The sequence below is a fragment of the Coregonus lavaretus genome (genome assembly GCF_964263955.1).
Source record: "Coregonus lavaretus genome assembly, chromosome: 20".
NCBI lineage: Eukaryota > Metazoa > Chordata > Actinopteri > Salmoniformes > Salmonidae > Coregonus > Coregonus lavaretus.
Genome location: NC_140007.1, coordinates 38263991 through 38285395, shown reverse-complemented (window position 1 = coordinate 38285395; position 21405 = coordinate 38263991). Strand labels below are relative to the sequence as shown.

Genomic DNA, 21405 nt, shown 5'->3' with positions numbered 1-21405 from the left:
CCTACTTGTCAAAACACGTTAGAGGTGAAGGTCTGAGGTCCCTCTGAGTTTTGAGAAGGAGGAGAGGAGGAAAGGATGTGAGGAAATGAGGAAAGAATATTGAGAAATAGTCCCTGTAGTGACTACAGTCACTTTCAATGGTTGACTAATAGCTGCTAGATTAAGGTTGTTTGTGCAGGAATTTCATGCTGTTATTTTTGGTAGTTTCGACATAGCTGTTGAGTTCATCTTCATACACAAGCCTGCAAGGGACAGAGCCTGAGCACAGACAGACACATTGATTGATTGATTGATTGATTCCCAAAATTAGCCTGTGAGGGCACAGGTCCTGAGCACAGACAGACTGTGGACTCCAGTAACATTGACAGCTTCATCAACTGCACCAAGATACAGGGCAGTCTGCACTTCCTGGTCACAGGGATCCTTGGGTAAGTGAGTTCATCACACTGGAAGTGTTGTAGTTTGATTGCTGCATTATGTAGCATTATCAGTACATGTACAGTAGATGTGCTCTGTGTATTTTTCAGTGATGACTATAAGAATATCCCACCTCTGGACCCTAAGAAGCTGGAGGTCTTCCGCTCTGTGCAGGAGATAACAGGTGTGTGTGTGTGTGTGTGTGTGTGTGTGTGTGTGTGTGTGTGTGTGTGTGTGTGTGTGTGTGTGTGTGTGTGTGTGTGTGTGTGTGTGTGTGTGTGCGTGCGTGCGTGCGTATTTGTGTGTGTGAGAAAGTCCATATTTCTGAATAACTATAATCCCATACAGTATGTTGCTTTGTTGTTATACAGTATAACCAGAAATTGAAATCCCAGTTTGTCCACCTTTTCACAGCCACAGTCTGTCCACCATGTGAGTGTGTATATTTGCACTCGTGTATACTATGTTTGCTTGCCCATTGTCTAATGTCCAGATATCCTAGCCATCCAGTCGTGGCCTAAAGAGCTGTCGGATCTGTCAGTTTTCTCCAGTCTCACCACCATACAGGGAAGATCTCTTCACAAGTAAGGCAGTGTGTGTGTGTGTGTGTGTGTGTGTGTGTGTGTGTGTGTGTGTGTGTGTGTGTGTGTGTGTGTGTGTGTGTGTGTGTGTGTGTGTGTGTGTGTGTGTGTGCATGTTTGTGTGCGTATGCACGTGTGACTGCATGTGTGTGTATGTGTGTGTGAAAGAAAGTCCATATTTCTATATAACTCAAATCTCATTCTGTTTTGTTATATAACTTGATCATGTAATTTAATCCACCCAGTCTGTTTGCTTTAATAATACCAGAAGCTGCTTTTTCTGTCAACAGCTCATGTCAAGCCCCCTGGCATGCATGTCACTAGAGCATGTAATCTCTCTATCTCTCTTTTTGTGTCTCACCCTCCTGTCCCCTCTGCTCCTGATGTCTCTCTCCAGCGCAAAGAGGTATGGACTGAACTTTTTGCTAAACCAAAGCATGGCCTTAAGGCTGACTAACACAGATAGTTTGTTACTGTGATGTTGCAATATCTTTATGAAACTACCTATTGCAGTTTTAGTTTCCACCACAAATAAATGTTTATTTAATTTAATTTGTTGTTCTAGTCTCCTTCTGAGGTTTAAGGATGCTTTTTTTCTGTAAGAGGTAAATTGATGATGCAGTATGTGGCTGCGTTTACACAGGCAGCCCAATTCTGATCTTTTTTCCACTAATTGGTCTTTTGACCAATCAAATCAGATCTTTTCACATCAGCTCTTTTTCAGAGCTGATCTGATTGGTCAAGAGACCAATTAGTTTAAAAAAATATCAGAATTGGGCTACCTGTCTAAATGCAGCCAGGTCTTTTCTCACCAACTGCGTTGCAATCTTTTTGTCCGAATTCCGAAAAAAACAGATTCCAATTATGACACACTAAACAATTCACACGAAGTCTGATGCGTTTTTCCCTCCACTTTTTGGTTAAATTTTTCAGAACGTCACCAACACTGCTGCGGTCATTCTCAGTGACAATATGTTCAATTTCATCAAAGTGGCTAAAGAGGATGCAGTAATGAGAGAAAAATCATATACTACTGGAAAAATAATATGCTACTGAAAATATTAGGATGAATCATGAAAGGAACTTGGCTTCATTCCGTTGTAGCCCATTTAATAAGAGAGGAAACGTAAAAATAGCACCTGTCGTCATTCCTCGCACATATGCTGACCAGCATGACACTTGCTGCCTACAGTTTTATTTCTATCTGATTAAAGAGATGAAGTCCAGACAGGCTTATTTTTGGAAACTTTCTGAATGGACATAGAGAATTAGCTCATACACGCACACCCACCTACCTAAAAGGACCCATCAATCAAAGCCGTCTGCAGCGCATCTTACATAAGCAAATCACATTTATTATTTCCCAAAACTGTATTAAAAACCTTGCCTTAGCCTCAAATCGTTTCTGTAGGATATCAAAAATGAGTCTACATTATAGAATAATGCTAAATCAATATAGCCGATCATATAAATTGACGAGGAAAGTTTTAAGGGGGTTAGAGAGACAGCTGTGATATAGGCTATATGAAGATTAAATTGACAACCATTAGAAAATAGAAACCTGTTCCCTTCTTGCTCAATTCATGCATCTCCACTGGCCTATCTCTTCCCCCTCTCTATAGCTCTTGAACGTGTAGCCTATATATAGACAATGAACAGCAATATATACTCAGTGGCCATCTAGTACTGGGCCGGAACCCCCTTTGCTTCCAGAACAGCCTGAATTCTTTGTGGCATGGAAACGTTGCTCAAAAACATTCCCCACACCATTACACCACCGCCACCAGCCTGTACCGTTGACACCAGGCAGGATGGGGCCAAGGACTCATGCTGCTTACGCCAAATCCTGACTCTGCCATCAGCATGACTCAACAGGAACCGGGATTCGTCGCACCAGGCAATGTTTTTCCACTCCTCAATTGTCCAGTGTTGGTGATCACGTACCCACTGGAGCTGCTTCTTCTTGTTTTTAACTGATAGGAGTGGAACCCAGTGTGGTCATCTGCTGTAATAGCCCATCCATGACAAGGACCAACGAGTTGTGCGTTCCAAGATGCCGTTCTGCACACCACTGTTGTACTGCACCGTTATTTGCCTCATAGCTTGCACAATTCTTGCCATTCTCCTTCGACCTCTCTCATCAATGAGCTGTTTTCGCCCACAGGACTGCCGCTGACTGGAGGTTTTTTGTTTGTCGCACCATTCTCGGTAAACCCTAGACACTGTCGTGTGTGAAAAGGCCAGGAGGCCGGCCGTTTCTGAAAAACTGAAACCAGCGCACCTGGCACCGACGATCATACCACGCTCAAAGTCGCTTTTGACCATTCTAATGTTCAATTGAATGGTAACTGAATGCCTCGATGCCTGTCTGCCTGCGTTATATAGCAAGCCATGGCCACGTGACTGACTGTCTGTAGGAGCGAACCATTTTCGTGAACGGGGTTGTGAACCTAATAAACTGGCCACTAAGTGTAGTTAGAAACGTATTTTAAGGTCTATTTAAGGAGAGAAGTATCGATCGATTCTCTTGCTTGCTGAGTGGCTATAAAATAGGCTACAGTGTTGGCAATGAACTGGAGGGGAAGTTTGAATGGAGAGAGTGACGTGTAGCTCTGGTGTGATCACATTGGATAAATTGATACATTGCTGCACTGCTGCATAGCAAACGTCAAAATAAGGATAAATAAAATCATTAATTCATTAATCCACACAACGAACCAAAAAGTGGGGGGAAAAAGTATTTATTCAGCCACCAATTGTGCAAGTTCTCCCACTTAAAAAGATGAGAGAGGCCTGTAATTTTCATCACAGGTACACGTCAACTATGACAGACAAATTGAGGAAAAGAAATCCAGAAAATCACATTGTAGGATTTTTTATGAATTTATTTGCAAATCATGGTGGAAAATAAGTATTTGGTCACCTACAAACAAGCAAGATTTCTGGCTCTCACAGACCTGTAACTTCTTCTTTAAGAGGCTCCTCTGTCCTACACTCGTTACCTGTATTAATGGCACCTGTTTGAACTTGTTATCAGTATAAAAGACAAAATTATAGACTGATAATTTCTTTGTCAGTGGGCAAACGTACAAAATCAGCAGGGGATCAAATACTTTTTTCCCTCACTGTATATACGTAGTTCCCTGTAGCTCAGTTGGTAGAGCATGGTGCTTGCAACGCCAGGGTTGTGGGTTCGTTTCCCACGGGGGGCCAGTATGAAAATGTATGCACTCACTAACTGTAAGTCGCTCTGGATAAGAGCGTCAGCTAAATGACAAAAATGTAAAAAAATATATATGTATATATACAGTGGAGAAAAAAGTATTTAGTCAGCCACCAATTGTGCAAGTTCTCCCACTTAAAAAGATGAGAGAGGCCTGTAATTTTCATCATAGGTACACGTCAACTATGACAGACAAAATGAGAAAAACAAATCCAGAAAATCACATTGTAGGATTTTAAATGAATTTATTTGCAAGTTATGGTGGAAAATAAGTATTTGGTCAATAACAAAAGTTTCTCAATACTTTGTTATATACCCTTTGTTGGCAATGACACAGGTCAAACGTTTTCTGTAAGTCTTCACAAGGCTTTCACACACTGTTGCTGGTATTTTGGCCCATTCCTCCATGCAGATCTCCTCTAGAGCAGTGATGTTTTGGGGCTGTCGCTGGGCAACACGGACTTTCAACTCCCTCCAAAGATTTTCTATGGGGTTGAGATCTGGAGACTGGCTAGGCCACTCCAGGACCTTGAAATGCTTCTTACGAAGCCACTCCTTCGTTGCCCGGGCGGTGTGTTAGGGTTCATTGTCATGCTGAAAGACCCAGCCACGTTTCATCCTCAATGCCCTTGCTGATGGAAGGAGGTTTTCACTCAAAATCTCATGATACATGGCCCCATTCATTCTTTCCTTTACACGGATCAGTCGTCCTGGTCCCTTTGCAGAAAAACAGCCCCAAAGCATGATGTTTCCACCCCCATGCTTCACAGTAGGTATGGTGTTCTTTGGATGCAACTCAGCATTCTTTGTCCTCCAAACACGACAAGTTGAGTTTTTACCAAAAAGTTATATTTTGGTTTCATCTGACCATATGACATTCTCCCAATCCTCTTCTGGATCATCCAAATGCACTCTAGCAAACTTCAGACGGGCCTGGACATGTACTGGCTTAAGCAGGGGGACACGTCTGGCACTGCAGGATTTGAGTCCCTGGCGGCGTAGTGTGTTACTGATGGTAGGCTTTGTTACTTTGGTCCCAGCTCTCTGCAGGTCATTCACTAGGTCCCCCCGTGTGGTTCTGGGATTTTTGCTCACCGTTCTTGTGATCATTTTGACCCCACGGGGTGAGATCTTGCGTGGAGCCCCAGATCGAGGGAGATTATCAGTGGTCTTGTATGTCTTCCATTTCCTAATAATTGCTCCCACAGTTGATTTCTTCAAACCAAGCTGCTTACCTATTGCAGATTCAGTCTTCCCAGCCTGGTGCAGGTCTACAATTTTGTTTCTGGTGTCCTTTGACAGCTCTTTGGTCTTGGCCATAGTGGAGTTTGGAGTGTGACTGTTTGAGGTTGTGGACAGGTGTCTTTTATACTGATAACAAGTTCAAACAGGTGCCATTAATACAGGTAACGAGTGGAGGACAGAGGAGCCTCTTAAAGAAGAAGTTACAGGTCTGTGAGAGCCAGAAATCTTGCTTGTTTGTAGGTGACCAAATACTTATTTTCCACCATGATTTGCAAATAAATTCATTAAAAATCCTACAATGTGATTTTCTGGATTTCTTTTCCTCAATTTGTCTGTCATAGTTGACGTGTACCTATGATGAAAATGACAGGCCTCTTTCATCTTTTTAAGTGGGAGAACTTGCACAATTGGTGGCTGACTAAATACTTTTTTTCCCCACTGTACCTCTCAGTGACATTGCTGCACTGATGCATTAAAAACGTCAAAAACAGGCAGAGAGAAATGCATTCATTCACGCAACGAACCCACAGACCTGTCAGTGGCAGTATCCCAGATAACATGTTCTATTGGTGAACAGCTTATTTTCTCGTGAGAAAATATCTAAAAAAACGAACCTGCTCCAAATAAATAATGGACGATATTTCGCAATTGGTGTGAACGGTGTCGTAAACAAGACGTGCTTGTCTTTTATTTCGTCTGAGTAACGGACTTGGTGAGAAAGGGCCATTAGAGGGTGTTTTACCAATCTCAAACTTTTATTTTCTCCTCTCCTCCAGGCGTTTCTCTCTGATGGTCATGCGTGTTGCGTCCATCACCTCTCTGGGTCTGCGTTCCCTGGGAGAGATCAGTGACGGCAACGTGTACCTCAGCCACAACGCCAACCTGTGTTACCACCACACCGTCAACTGGACACGCCTGTTCACCGGGCACGTCACACGCCTCAACGACATCAAGGACAACAAGCCTCTGAGAGAGTGTGGTGAGGCTGGGCTGAAAAGCATGAGAGAGACATCTCAGCTACTAGCTGTTTTAATCTTGCAGGGCCATATTCTGACCTGAGATCGGCACGCTGAATTCCAATTTTCGAGTTGAAGTCAATTAAGTGAAAGTCAGAGTTGCATGGATTTATCTCAACTACGAATCATGGTGTTGTTGTTTACAGTTGAGGAGGGTCACGTGTGTGACCCACTGTGTTCAGACTCAGGCTGCTGGGGCCTGGGGTCCGACCAGTGTCTCTCCTGCAGGAACCACAGCAGAGACGCTACCTGTGTGGCACACTGCAACTTCTACACAGGGTCAGTGGGAGGGACCGTTATGTGTGTGTGTGTGTGTGTGTGTTACTTGTGTGTGAGAGAGAGAGAGAGGAAGAAAATTTGAGATAGAGAGTTGGTTGGGTGTGTGTGTGTGTCTTGTGTGTCTGTGTAATTAACCATCCCTCTGTTGTGTCCCTCCACCACCAGTCAGCCCAGGGAGTTTGCGGGGCCGAAGGGGGAGTGTGTCGCCTGTCATCCAGAATGTCAACCGCAGGATGGGAGGGATAGCTGCACTGGACCGGTATACAAACACTATTTTTCTCTCTCTCTCTATCATTCTCTCTCTTTCTTCCCATCTCTCTCTCTCGTCCTCTTGATCTCTCTCTCAATCCCGCTAGCAACTAACCCTCACTGCTAGCTTCACATATACAGTCTATAAGTGGAAGGATAGAAAGGATCATGGCTGAGATCTAATGCTCTGTTCTTGGCTTTTCATTCTCTCCCTCTCTCTCTCCCCTCCCTCTCTCTCTCCCCCTCTCTGTCTGTCTCTCTCCCCACCTTCTTTCTCCCCCTCTCTCTCTCTCGCTCTCTGTCTCTCTCTCTCTCTCCCCTCTCTCTCTCTCCCTCTCTCTCCCCTCCCTCTCGCTCTCCCCCTCTCTGTCTGACTCTCTCCCTACCTTCTTTCTCTCCCTCTCTCTCTCTCTCCCTCCCCCCTCCCCCCTCTCCACTCCCCCTCTCTCTCTGTCTCTCTCTCCCCCTCTCTGTCTCTCTCTCTCCCCTCTCTCTCTGTCTCTCTCTCCCCTCCCTCTCTCTCTCCCTCTCTCTCCCCTCCCTCTCTCTCTCCCCCTCTGTCTGTCTCGCTCCCCCCCTTTTCTCCATCCCCCCCCCTCTCTCTCTCCCCTCCCCCCCATTTCTCTCTCTCTCTCAGGGGTCTGATGAGTGTGTGGTGTGTTCTAGTCTGAGAGACGGTCCTCACTGTGTGTCCTCCTGCCCCAGTGGGGTGAACGGAGAGAGGGGGCAGTTCATCTACAAATACCCCAACAAGGACAGCTACTGTGAGCCCTGCCATGTCAACTGCACTCAGGGGTTAGTGATGTGGGTGTGTGCATGCGTGTGTGTGTGTGTGTGTGTGTGTGTGTGTGTGTGTGTGTGTGTGTGTGTGTGTGTGTGTGTGTGTGTGTGTGTGTGTGTGTGTGTGTGTGTGTGTGTGTGTGTGCGCGCAGTAGAGTGACGCTGTGCATCTTGTTGCAGGTGTTCAGGTCCAAGGTTGAGTGACTGTATAGACAACACTAGACACTCCAGTAGGTGAGTGTCTCCCCCTGCTGGTGGTTATATGAACACACACACACCCCACTCAAACACACACCAGACATTTATCAATTTTTCTCCTGTAGCACTCAGATCACAGGGATAGCGTTGGGAGTGCCGGCTGCCCTCATAGTCTGCCTGGCATTGTTTGTGTTGGGTATGCTGTACCACCGTGGCCTGGCCATCCGCAGGAAGAGAGCCATGAGGAGGTACCTGGAGAGTGAGGAGGTGAGAGGAAACTACTCACTTGAAAATACATGTCAAATTCAATATAAATACTGTTGTATCTCTACAGCATAACTGAAAGTAAGTTGTGGGACATATTGGACATATCCAAAAAATTATATCCAAACTTGCAGTATGTGCTAAAATGTAACTTGTCTGTGTGTGTTGTTAAAAGAGTTTTGAGCCGCTGGGGCCAGGAGAGAAAGGGGCTAAGGTTCATGCCCGGATCCTGAGGGCCCCAGAGCTGAAGAAGGTCAAAGCCCTCGGCTCTGGAGTGTTTGGCACCGTACATAAAGGCCTGTGGATCCCTGAGGGAGACTCAGTGAAGATTCCTGTGGCCATTAAGACCATCCAGGACCGCACAGGCAGACAGAACTTCACTGAGATCACCGATGTAAGAATCCCACACTCATAACACACCGATACTCAGTAACTATACTAACGTCTGAACAGAATCCCACACTCATAACACACCGATACTCAGTAACTATACTAACGTCTGAACAGAATCCCACACTCATAACACACTGATACTCAGTAACTATACTAACGTCTGAACAGAATCCCACACTCATAACACACCGATACTCAGTAACTATACTAACGTCTGAACAGAATCCCACACTCATAACACACCGATACTCAGTAACTATACTAACGTCTGAACAGAATCCACCAGAATTCCTAGTCACCAGATCTGTTTGTGTAAAGGAGGTGGGGTTTATTGAAGAGTAACCTTGCATGAGACCTACATACTTGTGTTAGCTCCCTGAGCTAATGCCTGGGCTTTAGCTCAGCAAGCTAACACAGTCTTGTGGTGCGTAGGAGACCCTGTCTGATCTCTCTCTCTCTCTCTCTCTCTCTCTTGTTCTCTCTGTGTGTCCTCCTGTGCAGCACATGTTGTCCATGGGCAGTCTGGACCACCCGTATATCCTCAGGCTCTTAGGTGTCTGTCCAGGTGCCAGTCTCCAGCTGGTCACCCAGCTCAGCAGCCAGGGGTCCTTACTGAAGCACATCAGGCACCACAGGGACAACCTGGATCCACAGAGGCTCCTCAACTGGTGTGTACAGATAGCTAAGGTGAGGTCACGATCACTAAAGGATAGAACCATTTTTGGTTCCAGGACCTTTTCACCTCAAAGAATCCAGAACATTTCCATTTCCATTTCCATCATTTAGCAGACGCTCTTATCCAGAGCGACTTACAAATTGGTGCATTCAACTTATGATAGCCAGTGGGACAACCACTTTTTATTTTTTATTTTTATGGGGGGGGGGGGGGGGGGGTAGAAGGATTACTTTATACTATTCCAGGTATTCCTTAAAGAGGTAGTATTTCAAGTGTCTCCGGAAGGTGGTCAGTGACTCCACTGTCCTGGCGTCGTGGGGGAGCTTGTTCCACCATTGGCGTGCCAGAGCAGCAAATAGCTTTGACTGGGCTGAGCGGGAACTGTGCTTCCGTAGAGGTAGGGGGGCTAGCAGGACAGAGGTGGATGAACGTAGTGCCCTCGTTTGGGTGTAGGGTCTGATCAGAGCCTGAAGGTAAGGAGGTGCCGTTCCCCTCACAGCTCCGTAGGCAAGCACCATGATCTTATAGTAGATGCGAGCCTCAACTGGAAGCCAGTGGAGTGTGCGGAGGAGCGGGGTGACATGAGAGAACTGGAAGGTCGAACACCAGACGGGCTGCAGCGTTCTGGATAAGTTGTAGGGGTTTAATGGCACAGTCAGGGAGCCCAGCCAACAGCGAGTTGCAGTAATCCAGACGGGAGATGACAAGTGCCTGGATTAGGACCTGTGCCGCTTTCTGTGTAAGGTAGGGTCGTACTCTGCGAATGTTGTAGAGCATGAACCTGCAGGATCGGGTCACCGCTTTGATGTTAGCGGAGAACGACAGGGTGTTGTCCAGGGTCACGCCAAGGTTCTTTGCACTCTGGGAGGAGGACACAATGGAGTTGTCAACCGTGATTGCGAGATCATGGAGGGGGCAGTCCTTCCCCGGGAGGAAGAGCAGCTCCGTCTTGCCGAGATTCAGCTTGAGGTGTTGATCCGACATCCACACTGATATGTCTGCAAGACAGGCAGAGATGCGATTCTCTACCTGGTTATCAGAAGGGGGAAAGGAGAACATTAATTGTGTGTCGTCTGCGTAGCAATGATAGGAGAGACCATGTGAGGATATGACAGAGCCAAGTGACTTGGTGTATAGAGAGAATAGGAGAGGGCCTAGAACTGAGCCTTGGGGGACACCAGTGGTGAGAGCACGTGGTGCGGAGACAGATTCTCGCCACGCCACCTGGTAGGAGCGACCTGTCAGGTAGGACGCAATCCAAGAGTAAGCAGCGCCAGAGATGCCCAACTCGGAGAGGGTGGAGAGGAGGATCTGATGGTTCACAGTATCAAAGGCAGCGGATAGGTCTAGAAGGATAAGAGCAGAGGAGAGAGAGTTAGCTTTAGCAGTGCGGAGAGCCTCCGTGACACAGAGAAGAGCAGTCTCAGTTGAATGACCAGTCTTGAAACCTGACTGGTTTGGATCAAGAAGGTAATTCTGAGAGAGATAGCAGGAGAGTTGGCTAGAGACGGCACGCTCAAGAGTTTTGGAGAGAAAAGAAAGAAGGGATACTGGTCTGTAGTTGTTGACATCGGAGGGATCGAGTGTAGGTTTTTTGAGGAGGGGTGCAACTCTCGCTCTCTTGAAGACAGAAGGGACATGGCCAGCGGTCAAGGATGAGTTGATGAGCGAGGTGAGGTAAGGGAGAAGGTCTCCGGAAATGGTCTGGAGAAGAGAGGAGGGGATAGGGTCAAGCGGGCAGGTTGTTGGGCGGCCGGCCGTCACAAGTCGCAAGATTTCATCTGGAGAGAGAGGGGAGAAAGAAGTCAAAGCATAGGGTAGGGCAGTGTCATTTGACTTAATAAATGAGGATTGGATGTCGTCAACCTTCTTTTCAAAATGGTTGACAAAGTTATCCACAGAGAGGGAGGAGGGAGGGGGAGGAGGAGGAGGATTCAGCAGGGAGGAGAAGGTGGCAAAGAGCTTCCTAGGGTTAGAGGCAGAGGCTTGAAATTTAGGGTGGTAGAAAGTGGCTTTGGCAGCGGAAACAGAGGAAGAGAATGTAGAGAGGAGGGAGTGAAAAGATGACAGGTCCGCAGGGAGTCTAGTTTTCCTCCATTTCTGCTCGGCTGCCCGGAGCCCTCTTCTGTGAGCTCGCAATGAGTCGTCAAGCCACGGAGCAGGAGGGGAGGACCGAGCCGGCCGGGAGGATAGGGGACATAGAGAGTCAAAAGATGCAGAAAGGGAGGAGAGGAGGGTTGAGGAGGCAGAATCAGGAGATTGGAGGGAGAAGGATTTAGCAGAGGGAAGAGATGATAGGATGGAAGAGGAGAGAGTAGCGGGAGAGAGAGAGCGAAGGTTGCGACGGCACATTACCATCTGAGTAGGGGCAGAGTGAGTAGTGTTGGAGGAGAGCGAGAGAGAAAAGGATACAAAGTAGTAGTCGGAGACTTGGAGGGGAGTTGCAGTGAGATTAGTAGAAGAACAGCATCTAGTAAAGATGAGGTCAAGCGTATTGCCTGCCTTGTGAGTAGGGGGGGACGGTGAGAGGGTGAGGTCAAAAGAGGAAAGGAGTGGAAAGAAGGAGGCAGAGAGAAATGAGTCAAAGGCAGATGTAGGGAGGTTACCCAGAACTGTAAGGGGTGAGCCATCCTCAGGAAAGGAACTTATCAAGGCATCAAGCTCATTGATGAACTCTCCAAGGGAACCTGGAAGGCGATAAATGACAAGGATGTTAAGCTTGAATGGGCTAGTGACTGTGACAGCATGGAATTCAAATGAGGAGATAGACAGATGGGTCAGGGGAAAAAGAGAGAATGTCCACTTGGGAGAGATGAGGATTCCTGTGCCACCGCCGCGCTGACCAGATGCTCTTGGGTATGCGAGAACACATGGTTAGACGAGGAAAGAGCAGTAGGAGTAGCAGTGTTTTCTGTGGTAATCCATGTTTCCGTCAGCGCCAAGAAGTCGAGGGACTGGAGGGTAGCATAGGCTGAGATGAACTCTGCCTTGTTGGCTGCAGAACGGCAGTTCCAGAGGCTCTCAGAGACCTGGAACTCCACGTGGGTCGTGCGCGCAGGGACCACCAGATTAGATTGGCAACAGCCACGTGGTGTGAAGCATTTGTATGGCCTGTGCAGAGAGGAGAGAACAGGGATAGACAGAAACATAGTTAACAGGCTACAGAAAAAGGCTACAATAATGCAAAGGAGATTGGAAGGAAATGAACTAAACATCTGGGAAAGCGAGAGAGCGGGGCCTCCCTCACTTACGTTTCACTGAAACACTCAAATATAACTCTCCCAACTTCCACTTTAGAAATTATAATTGTTGTAAACTACAGCGGTTCAATGTTTTCTAGGAATAGACTCTAATTTAGTTTATTCAGCTAGCTAACTTGGTACATTATTCTTCTGTGAAAACCGTCCAGGTCACCGAATCCTATGACGCCATAGCCAACTAGCATGCCAGCCTCCAATAAAACGGTTTAGCACCAATACTCGGTTACAACAAACCACCAGTGTGTTAACACGCCAAGCAGATCATTCGTGTCCGTGTCTAACGTTGTGTAAAGTTTTGGGTTAGTTTTGACAGTTTGAGTGAGTACATCGTCAACTTATTCAGCCAGTTAGTTAGCTAGAATAGTTAGCATACTAGCTAGCCATTGCTCTCTGCAAACGAACCAACCCCTCCTCCCATGGCACGAACACACAGAGAGAGCCAAGCTAACGTTAACTAGTCACCCATGTCCCGAATTCCCTTGAACGACTCTGGTTACCAGTATGTAAAAACAAAACACAAATACCTTTTAAGGGTGTTTTCACATATAGTCCTCTTTAAAAGAAACGATCTCAGGCCTCTTTAAAGTGAACTCTGGGGTAAAATAACTCAGTTCTCTTTGTATTCACACTGCCCTTGTCTTTGAATGGGGACTCAACCCTTTTGCCAGTTCACTTCACCTATGTTGTGGTCCCAGTCCTCTTTGCATTCACATTGCTATATTTAGGAAGGAACCAAAATATATTTCCAACATTCACTCAATGCACTCTGGGTTTTTACAAAGTACAGGACAAGCCATTCCATCAAAACGTGTTATCGGACAGCTAAATACAGTGGGGAAAAAAAGTATTTAGTCAGCCACCAATTGTGCAAGTTCTCCCACTTAAAAAGATGAGAGAGGCCTGTAATTTTCATCGTAGGTACACGTCAAATATGACAGACAAATTGAAGAAAAAAAATCCAGAAAATCACATTGTAGGATTTTTAATGAATTTATTTGCAAATTATGGTGGAAAATAAGTATTTGGTCAATAACAAAAGTTTCTCAATACTTTGTTATATACCCTTTGTTGGCAATGACACAGGTCAAACGTTTTCTGTAAGTCTTCACAAGGTTTTCACATACTGTTGCTGGTATTTTGGCCCATTCCTCCATGCATATCTCCTCTAGAGCAGTGATGTTTTGGGGCTGTCACTGGGCAACACGGACTTTCAACTCCCTCCAAAGATTTTCTATGGGGTTGAGATCTGGAGACTGGCTAGGCCACTCCAGGACCTTGAAATGCTTCTTACGAAGCCACTCCTTCGTTGCCCGAGCGGTGTATTTGGGATCATTGTCATGCTGAAAGACCCAGCCACGTTTTATCTTCAATGCCCTTGCTGATGGAAGGAAGTTTTCACTCAAAATCTCACGATACATGGCCCCATTCATTCTTTCCTTTACACGGATCAGTCGTCCTGGTCCCTTTGCAGAAAAACAGCCCCAAAGCATGATGTTTCCACCCCCATGCTTCACAGTAGGTATGGTGTTCTTTGGATGCAATCAGCATTCTTTGTCCTCCAAACACGACGAGTTGAGTTTTTACCAAAAAGTTATATTTTGGTTTCATCTGACCATATGACATTCTCCCAATCCTCTTCTGGATCATCCAAATGCACTCTAGCAAACTTCAGACGGGCCTGGACATGTACTGGCTTAAGCAGGGGGACACGTCTGGCACTGCAGGATTTGAGTCCCTGGCGGCGTAGTGTGTTACTGATGGTAGGCTTTGTTACTTTGGTCCCAGCTCTCTGCAGGTCATTCACTAGGTCCCCCCGTGTGGTTCTGGGATTTTTGCTCACCGTTCTTGTGATCATTTTGACCCCACGGGGTGAGATCTTGCGTGGAGCCCCAGATCGAGGGAGATTATCAGTGGTCTTGTATGTCTTCCATTTCCTAATAATTGCTCCCACAGTTGATTTCTTCAAACCAAGCTGCTTACCTATTGCAGATTCAGTCTTCCCAGCCTGATGCAGGTCTACAATTTTGTTTCTGGTGTCCTTTGACAGCTCTTTGGTCTTGGCCATAGTGGAGTTTGGAGTGTGACTGTTTGAGGTTGTGGACAGGTGTCTTTTATACTGATAACAAGTTCAAACAGGTGCCACTAATACAGGTAACGAGTGGAGGACAGATGAGCCTCTTAAAGAAGAAGTTACAGGTCTGTGAGAGCCAGAAATCTTGCTTGTTTGTAGGTGACCAAATACTTATTTTCCACCATAATTTGCAAATAAATTCATTAAAAATCCTACAATGTGATTTTCTGGATTTTTTTTCTCAATTTGTCTGTCATAGTTGACGTGTACCTATGATGAAAATTACAGGCCTCTCTCATCTTTTTAAGTGGGAGAACTTGCACAATTGGTGGCTGACTAAATACTTTTTATCCCCACTGTACCTACTTACATTTTGGAAGCTAATAGATTGCATTTAGTTAAAAGATTAGACATAATAATTGTAATCAAAAGATACTATTAACATGTAAATATTATTGGTAACAGAATAAATAGCAGAAGAATAACTGCAGATTAAATAATGCTGTAATTGAAAATGGTACACCCAGTGTAGGCTACTGCCCCTTTAGGAGCTAGAATTTATTTTGTACCATACAGTGCATTCGGAAAGTATTCAGACCCCTTTACTTTTTCCACATTTTGTTACGTTACAGCCTTATTCTAAAATGGATTCAATCGTTTTTTTTCCCCCTCATCAATCTACACACTATACCCCATAATGACAAAGCAAAAACAGTTTTTTTGTTGTAGAAACATCTCAAGGATGATCAATGGAAACAGGATGCACCTGAGCTCAATTTTGAGTCTCATTGCAAAGGTATTTCAGTTTTTTATTTTTAATACATTTGCAAACATTTCTAAAAACCGGTTTGCGCTTTGTCATTATGGGGTATTGTGTATAGATTGATGAGGATTTGTATTTATTTAATCCATTTTAGAATAAGGCTGTAACGTAACAAAATGTGGAAAAAGTCAAGGGGTCTGAATACTTTCTGAATGCACTGTATGTTGTGATTCTCACCAAATATGTTGCCTTCTCACACTATTCGAACTCCACAATCGAATAAACAGCTTATTAAGCTGCTGTATCGTAGCCTATAGATCATATTTTGCAAACAGATAATCTGAACAAAAAACTCCACACATATTTAGGAATTTCTGTGCATCCTTGACAATCGCTAATCAATATCCCAAAACAGCACCCATTTCTTTACACAAACCTGCACATCATCTTCTCTCTTTTGTGAGGGGTTATGGCAGGGGAAACAGTGCTGCAGTAGTCTAGTGTATGAGGTTATGGCAGGGGAAACGGTGCTGCAGTAGTCTAGTGTGAGGGGTTATGGCAGGGGAAACGGTGCTGCAGTAGTCTAGTGTATGAGGTTATGGCAGGGGAAACGGTGCTGCAGTAGTCTAGTGTATGAGGTTATGGCAGGGGAAACGGTGCTGCAGTAGTCTAGTGTGTGGGGTTATGGCAGGGGAAACGGTGCTGCAGTAGTCTAGTGTATGAGGTTATGGCAGGGGAAACGGTGCTGCAGTAGTCTAGTGTGTGAGGGGTTATGGCAGGGGAAACGGTGCTGCAGTAGTCTAGTGTGTGGGGTTATGGCAGGGGAAACGGTGCTGCAGTAGTCTAGTGTGTGGGGTTATGGCAGGGGAAACGGTGCTGCAGTAGTCTAGTGTGAGGGGTTATGGCAGGGGAAACGGTGCTGCAGTAGTCTAGTGTGTCGGGTTATGGCAGGGGAAACAGTGCTGCAGTAGTCTATTGTGAGGGGTTATGGCAGGGGAAACGGTGCTGCAGTAGTCTAGTGTGTGGGGTTATGGCAGGGGAAACGGTGCTGCAGTAGTCTAGTGTATGAGGTTATGGCAGGGGAAACGGTGTTGCAGTAGTCTAGTGTGTGGGGTTATGGCAGGGGAAACAGTGCTGCAGTAGTCTAGTGTGTGGGGTTATGGCAGGGGAAACGGTGCTGCAGTAGTCTAGTGTGTGGGGTTATGGCAGGGGAAACAGTGCTGCAGTAGTCTAGTGTGAGGGGTTATGGCAGGGGAAACGGTGCTGCAGTAGTCTAGTGTGTGGGGTTATGGCAGGGGAAACAGTGCTGCAGTAGTCTAGTGTGAGGGGTTATGGCAGGGGAAACGGTGCTGCAGTAGTCTAGTGTATGAGGTTATGGCAGGGGAAACGGTGCTGCAGTAGTCTAGTGTGAGGGGTTATGGCAGGGGAAACGGTGCTGCAGTAGTCTAGTGTGTGGGGTTATGGCAGGGGAAACGGTGCTGCAGTAGTCTATTGTGAGGGGTTATGGCAGGGGAAACGGTGCTGCAGTAGTCTATTGTGAGGGGTTATGGCAGGGGAAACGGTGCTGCAGTAGTCTATTGTGTGGGGTTATGGCAGGGGAAACGGTGCTGCAGTAGTCTAGTGTGTGGGGTTATGGCAGGGGAAACGGTGCTGCAGTAGTCTATTGTGAGGGGTTATGGCAGGGGAAACGGTGCTGCAGTAGTCTATTGTGAGGGGTTATGGCAGGGGAAACGGTGCTGCAGTAGTCTATTGTGTGGGGTTATGGCAGGGGAAACAGTGCTGCAGTAGTCTAGTGTGTGGGGTTATGGCAGGGGAAACGGTGCTGCAGTAGTCTATTGTGAGGGGTTATGGCAGGGGAAACGGTGCTGCAGTAGTCTATTGTGTGGGGTTATGGCAGGGGAAACGGTGCTGCAGTAGTCTAGTGTGTGGGGTTATGGCAGGGGAAACGGTGCTGCAGTAGTCTATTGTGAGGGGTTATGGCAGGGGAAACGGTGCTGCAGTAGTCTAGTGTGTGGGGTTATGGCAGGGGAAACGGTGCTGCAGTAGTCTAGTGTGTCGGGTTATGGCAGGGGAAACAGTGCTGCAGTAGTCTATTGTGAGGGGTTATGGCAGGGGAAACGGTGCTGCAGTAGTCTAGTGTGTGGGGTTATGGCAGGGGAAACGGTGCTGCAGTAGTCTAGTGTATGAGGTTATGGCAGGGGAAACGGTGTTGCAGTAGTCTAGTGTGTGGGGTTATGGCAGGGGAAACGGTGCTGCAGTAGTCTAGTGTATGAGGTTATGGCAGGGGAAACGGTGCTGCAGTAGTCTAGTGTGTGAGGTTATGGCAGGGGAAACGGTGCTGCAGTAGTCTAGTGTGAGGGGTTATGGCAGGGGAAACGGTGCTGCAGTAGTCTAGTGTGAGGGGTTATGGCAGGGGAAACAGTGCTGCAGTAGTCTAGTGTGTGGTGCAGGAATAATGACAAGTGAACCTGGGGAGATTTGTGTTCACATTGTCCTAAAAAAGGGAACCAGACCCCGGAATTCAAGCGAACCGAATTCAGACCACCTCTCGAGATGATCTCAGATCGGTTCGCTTCGGGGGCTCTTTTGAGGGGTCTGAGCTCCTTTGGAGTGTTCACACTGCACAAAATATTAAGCTAACCGCACTGAGTTCACAAAAAATGGCTGAAAGGGAAAAAGTGTGAAAACACCTTAAGAACCCTTTGGTAAAAAGGTTCTACCTGGAATCAAAATCAAAAGGGATAAAAAAAGGGTTATCTTACCCTAAGTCTCTTATTGAGTCTCTCTGTTTCACAGTTATTATCAGGACTCAGTGTTTTGTGGGTGACCTCTTGTGTGTCTGTCTTCAGGGCATGTACTACCTGGAGGAGCGCTGTATGGTGCACAGGAACCTGGCTGCCAGGAACGTAATGCTGAAGAATGATTACTTTGTCCAGATTTCTGACTACGGTGTGGCTGACCTGCTCTATCCTGATGACAAGAAATATGTCTACAGTGACAGTAACAAGGTAATCAGGACACACATTCACCGCTCCATTCTGTAAGGGTTGGTGTGAGGTGTGACCCAGGTGCGGTGCAGGATAGACAGTAGGCAGTAGGCAGAGATGGTGAAACAAGGATATTTACTGGTGGTCCCAAAACCAGGATACAAAATAACGGACTTGTCACACAAAAAATAAAGGAGGAGCAAATTGGTCTCCAAAAACAGGCTGACAGCAAACATACGAAATACTAACTATGACTGAAAACAACAATGAAACAGGGAGAACACTTCTCAAGTACCTGTACATACGTCTCGCGATCAGACACTGATTAGTACTGTTTGGCATCGAGAACTAGCAGAGAAAACAGAGTAAGGGAAGTGAGGGCATAAATACACAGGTGAACAGGTAGACACAGATGACACCAATAAGATAATGATTAATCAAGACTGTGTGAGGATGTGCCTAAGGTTGTCGGAGGATGACACCTAGTGGGTCGCTCCGGAACTGCGACCCCCTCCTGTAACACCATTCACCTTGATTCATCAAGATATTGTATTTCTTCACAAGTTGTTGTCTACTATAAACAGACAAAATGAGCTTCTGCTTCTATGTTTCTTCCAGACTCCCATAAACATAAAATGGATGGCCCTGGAAAGCATCCTGTTCCGAACATACACTCATCAGAGTGATGTCTGGAGTTATGGTCAGACAGCATGGTCATAAGTGTCTGTCTGTCTTCTGTCTGTATCTCTGTCTGTCTGTCTGTGTCTCTCTCTCTCTCTCTCTGTCTGTCTGTCTGTATGTGTATCTGTCTGTCTGTCTCTGTATCTGTCTGTCTGTATGTGTCTCTGTCTGTCTGTGTCAAAAGTCTTTGTCTGTCTGTTTGTCTGTGTCTCTGTCTGTGTCAAATGTCTTTCTTTCTTTGTCTGTCTGTCTGTCTGTCTGTCTGTGTGTGTCTTTGTCCGTCTGTCTGTCTGTCTGTCTGTCTGTATGTGTCTCTGTTTGTCTGTCTGTCTGTATGTGTCTCTGTGTCTCTGTGTGTCAAATGTCTTTCTCTGTCTGTCTGTCTGTCTGTCTGTGTCTCTGTGTCTCTGTGTCTCTGTGTCTCTGTGTCTCTGTGTCTCTGTGTGTCTGTGTCAAATGGCTTTCCCTGTCTGTCTGTCTGTCTGTCTGTCTGTCTGTCTGTGTGTGTCTTTGTCCGTCTGTCTGTCTGTCTGTCTGTCTGTATGTGTCTCTGTTTGTCTGTCTGTCTGTATGTGTCTCTGTGTCTCTGTGTGTCAAATGTCTTTCTCTGTCTGTCTGTCTGTCTGTCTGTCTGTCTGTCTGTCTGTCTGTCTGTCTGTCTGTTTGTCTGTCCATCTGTCCCTCCGTCTGTTTGTGTTAAACGTCTATGTCATCATGACATAACCTCTCCCCTCTGCAGGAGTGACAGTGTGGGAGATGATGTCATTCGGAGCAGAGCCCTACGCATCCATGCAGCCCCAAGATGTTCCCAGTCTACTGGAGAAGGGAGAGCGCCTGTCCCAACCCCACATCTGTACTATAGATGTCTACATGGTCATGGTCAAGTGTGAGTAATCGTTCAAAAGTAACACTATGCACATCCAACAAACTACAAAACTGCCATGGGATAAGAGGAGAAATACCAGCACACTTTTAAAATTATTTTGACCACAAACGACCACAAACGATCCCCATCAGAACATTCAAGGTTGAAATTAAATGGTTTCTATTTAAATGACAGGTATTTTCTTTCTTTTCCATAGGGTGACTAACACACATTTCACTCTGTGCTCTCTGACGTACACACACAGCAAAAAACTCCACTATATGCATGGTGTCAACTGGTTCACCCAGCAACGTTTGGACATTGATCATCTTATTGTTTTCTTTTACCAGGCTGGATGATTGATGAGAATATTCGCCCAACCTTCAAAGAACTGGCCAATGACTTTATTCGCATGGCAAGAGACCCACCTCGCTACCTTGTCATCAAGGTAAGGAAAAGATCACAGCACTTTATTACTTTTCTGTCTATTCAAGTCCTATTGACATAAGTCTTTATTACTGACACTTTGCCTATAGGACAGAGGAGAGGCGGGGCCAGAAGAATCCCACCAACGGGAATCAGAGCTGGACAATTTGGAGGCGGGCCTGGAGGACCAGGATGAGGAGGGATTGGAGGATGGTTTGGCCACTCCTCCTCTTACCCTGCCCCCATCCAGGATGTCTCGCCTGAGGATGAGCTCATATAGGGTAAATCTTATTCATCTGCATACATAACTTGAATTTCTGCACTAATCACATCTATTGAGTTACTAGTGATGGGAAAACAAGGCTTTCTGAAGGCTTCAGCGCTTTTACCAAATTGTGCCGAAAAACTGTTCATTACTCTGAGCTTCATTATCTGTTCACAATGCACATTCGTGACATCTGCTGGTCAACAATAAATACATTTACATTTACATTTACGTCATTTAGCAGACGCTCTTATCCAGAGCGACTTACAAATAGGTGCATTCACCTTATAGCCAGTGGGATAACCACTTTACAATTTATTTATTTATTTATTTATTTTTTTATTTGGGGGGGGGGGGGGGGGTGGGGTGGGGTAAGGGGGGGTAGAAGGATTACTTTATCCTATCCCAGGTATTCCTTAAAGAGGTGGGGTTTCAAATGTCTCCGGAAGGTGGTGAGTGACTCCGCTGTCCTGGCGTCGTGAGGGAGCTTGTTCCACCATTGGGGTGCCAGAGCAGCGAACAGTTTTGACTGGGCTGAGCGGGAACTATGCTTCCGCAGAGGTAGGGGAGCCAGCAGGCCAGAGGTGGATGAACGCAATGCCCTCGTTTGGGTGTAGGGACTGATCAGAGCCTGAAGGTACGGAGGTGCCGTTCCCCTCACAGCTCCGTAGGCAAGCACCATGGTCTTGTAGCAGATGCGAGCTTCAACTGGAAGCCAGTGGAGTGTGCGGAGGAGCGGGGTGACGTGAGAGAACTTGGGAAGGTT

General features: G+C 46.3%; 1 protein-coding gene across 1 annotated transcript in view; it reads left to right on the top strand.

Moving 5' to 3' along the window:
- Positions 1 to 21405, top strand: part of LOC311147878 (receptor tyrosine-protein kinase erbB-3-like) — a gene marked incomplete at its 5' end in the record, with an annotated part of 47565 nt that overhangs the window by 18905 nt on the left and 7255 nt on the right. The window contains 16 exons of the mRNA XM_084184706.1: positions 311 to 428; positions 528 to 601; positions 911 to 1001; positions 6243 to 6445; positions 6629 to 6761; positions 6927 to 7020; positions 7648 to 7805; positions 7971 to 8024; positions 8114 to 8255; positions 8428 to 8646; positions 9147 to 9332; positions 18265 to 18423; positions 19021 to 19102; positions 19823 to 19969; positions 20299 to 20396; positions 20485 to 20655. Of these exons, the coding sequence (XP_084040832.1) occupies positions 311 to 428; positions 528 to 601; positions 911 to 1001; positions 6243 to 6445; positions 6629 to 6761; positions 6927 to 7020; positions 7648 to 7805; positions 7971 to 8024; positions 8114 to 8255; positions 8428 to 8646; positions 9147 to 9332; positions 18265 to 18423; positions 19021 to 19102; positions 19823 to 19969; positions 20299 to 20396; positions 20485 to 20655 (2129 nt within the window). The remainder of the gene's footprint in view (positions 1 to 310; positions 429 to 527; positions 602 to 910; positions 1002 to 6242; positions 6446 to 6628; positions 6762 to 6926; positions 7021 to 7647; positions 7806 to 7970; positions 8025 to 8113; positions 8256 to 8427; positions 8647 to 9146; positions 9333 to 18264; positions 18424 to 19020; positions 19103 to 19822; positions 19970 to 20298; positions 20397 to 20484; positions 20656 to 21405) is intronic.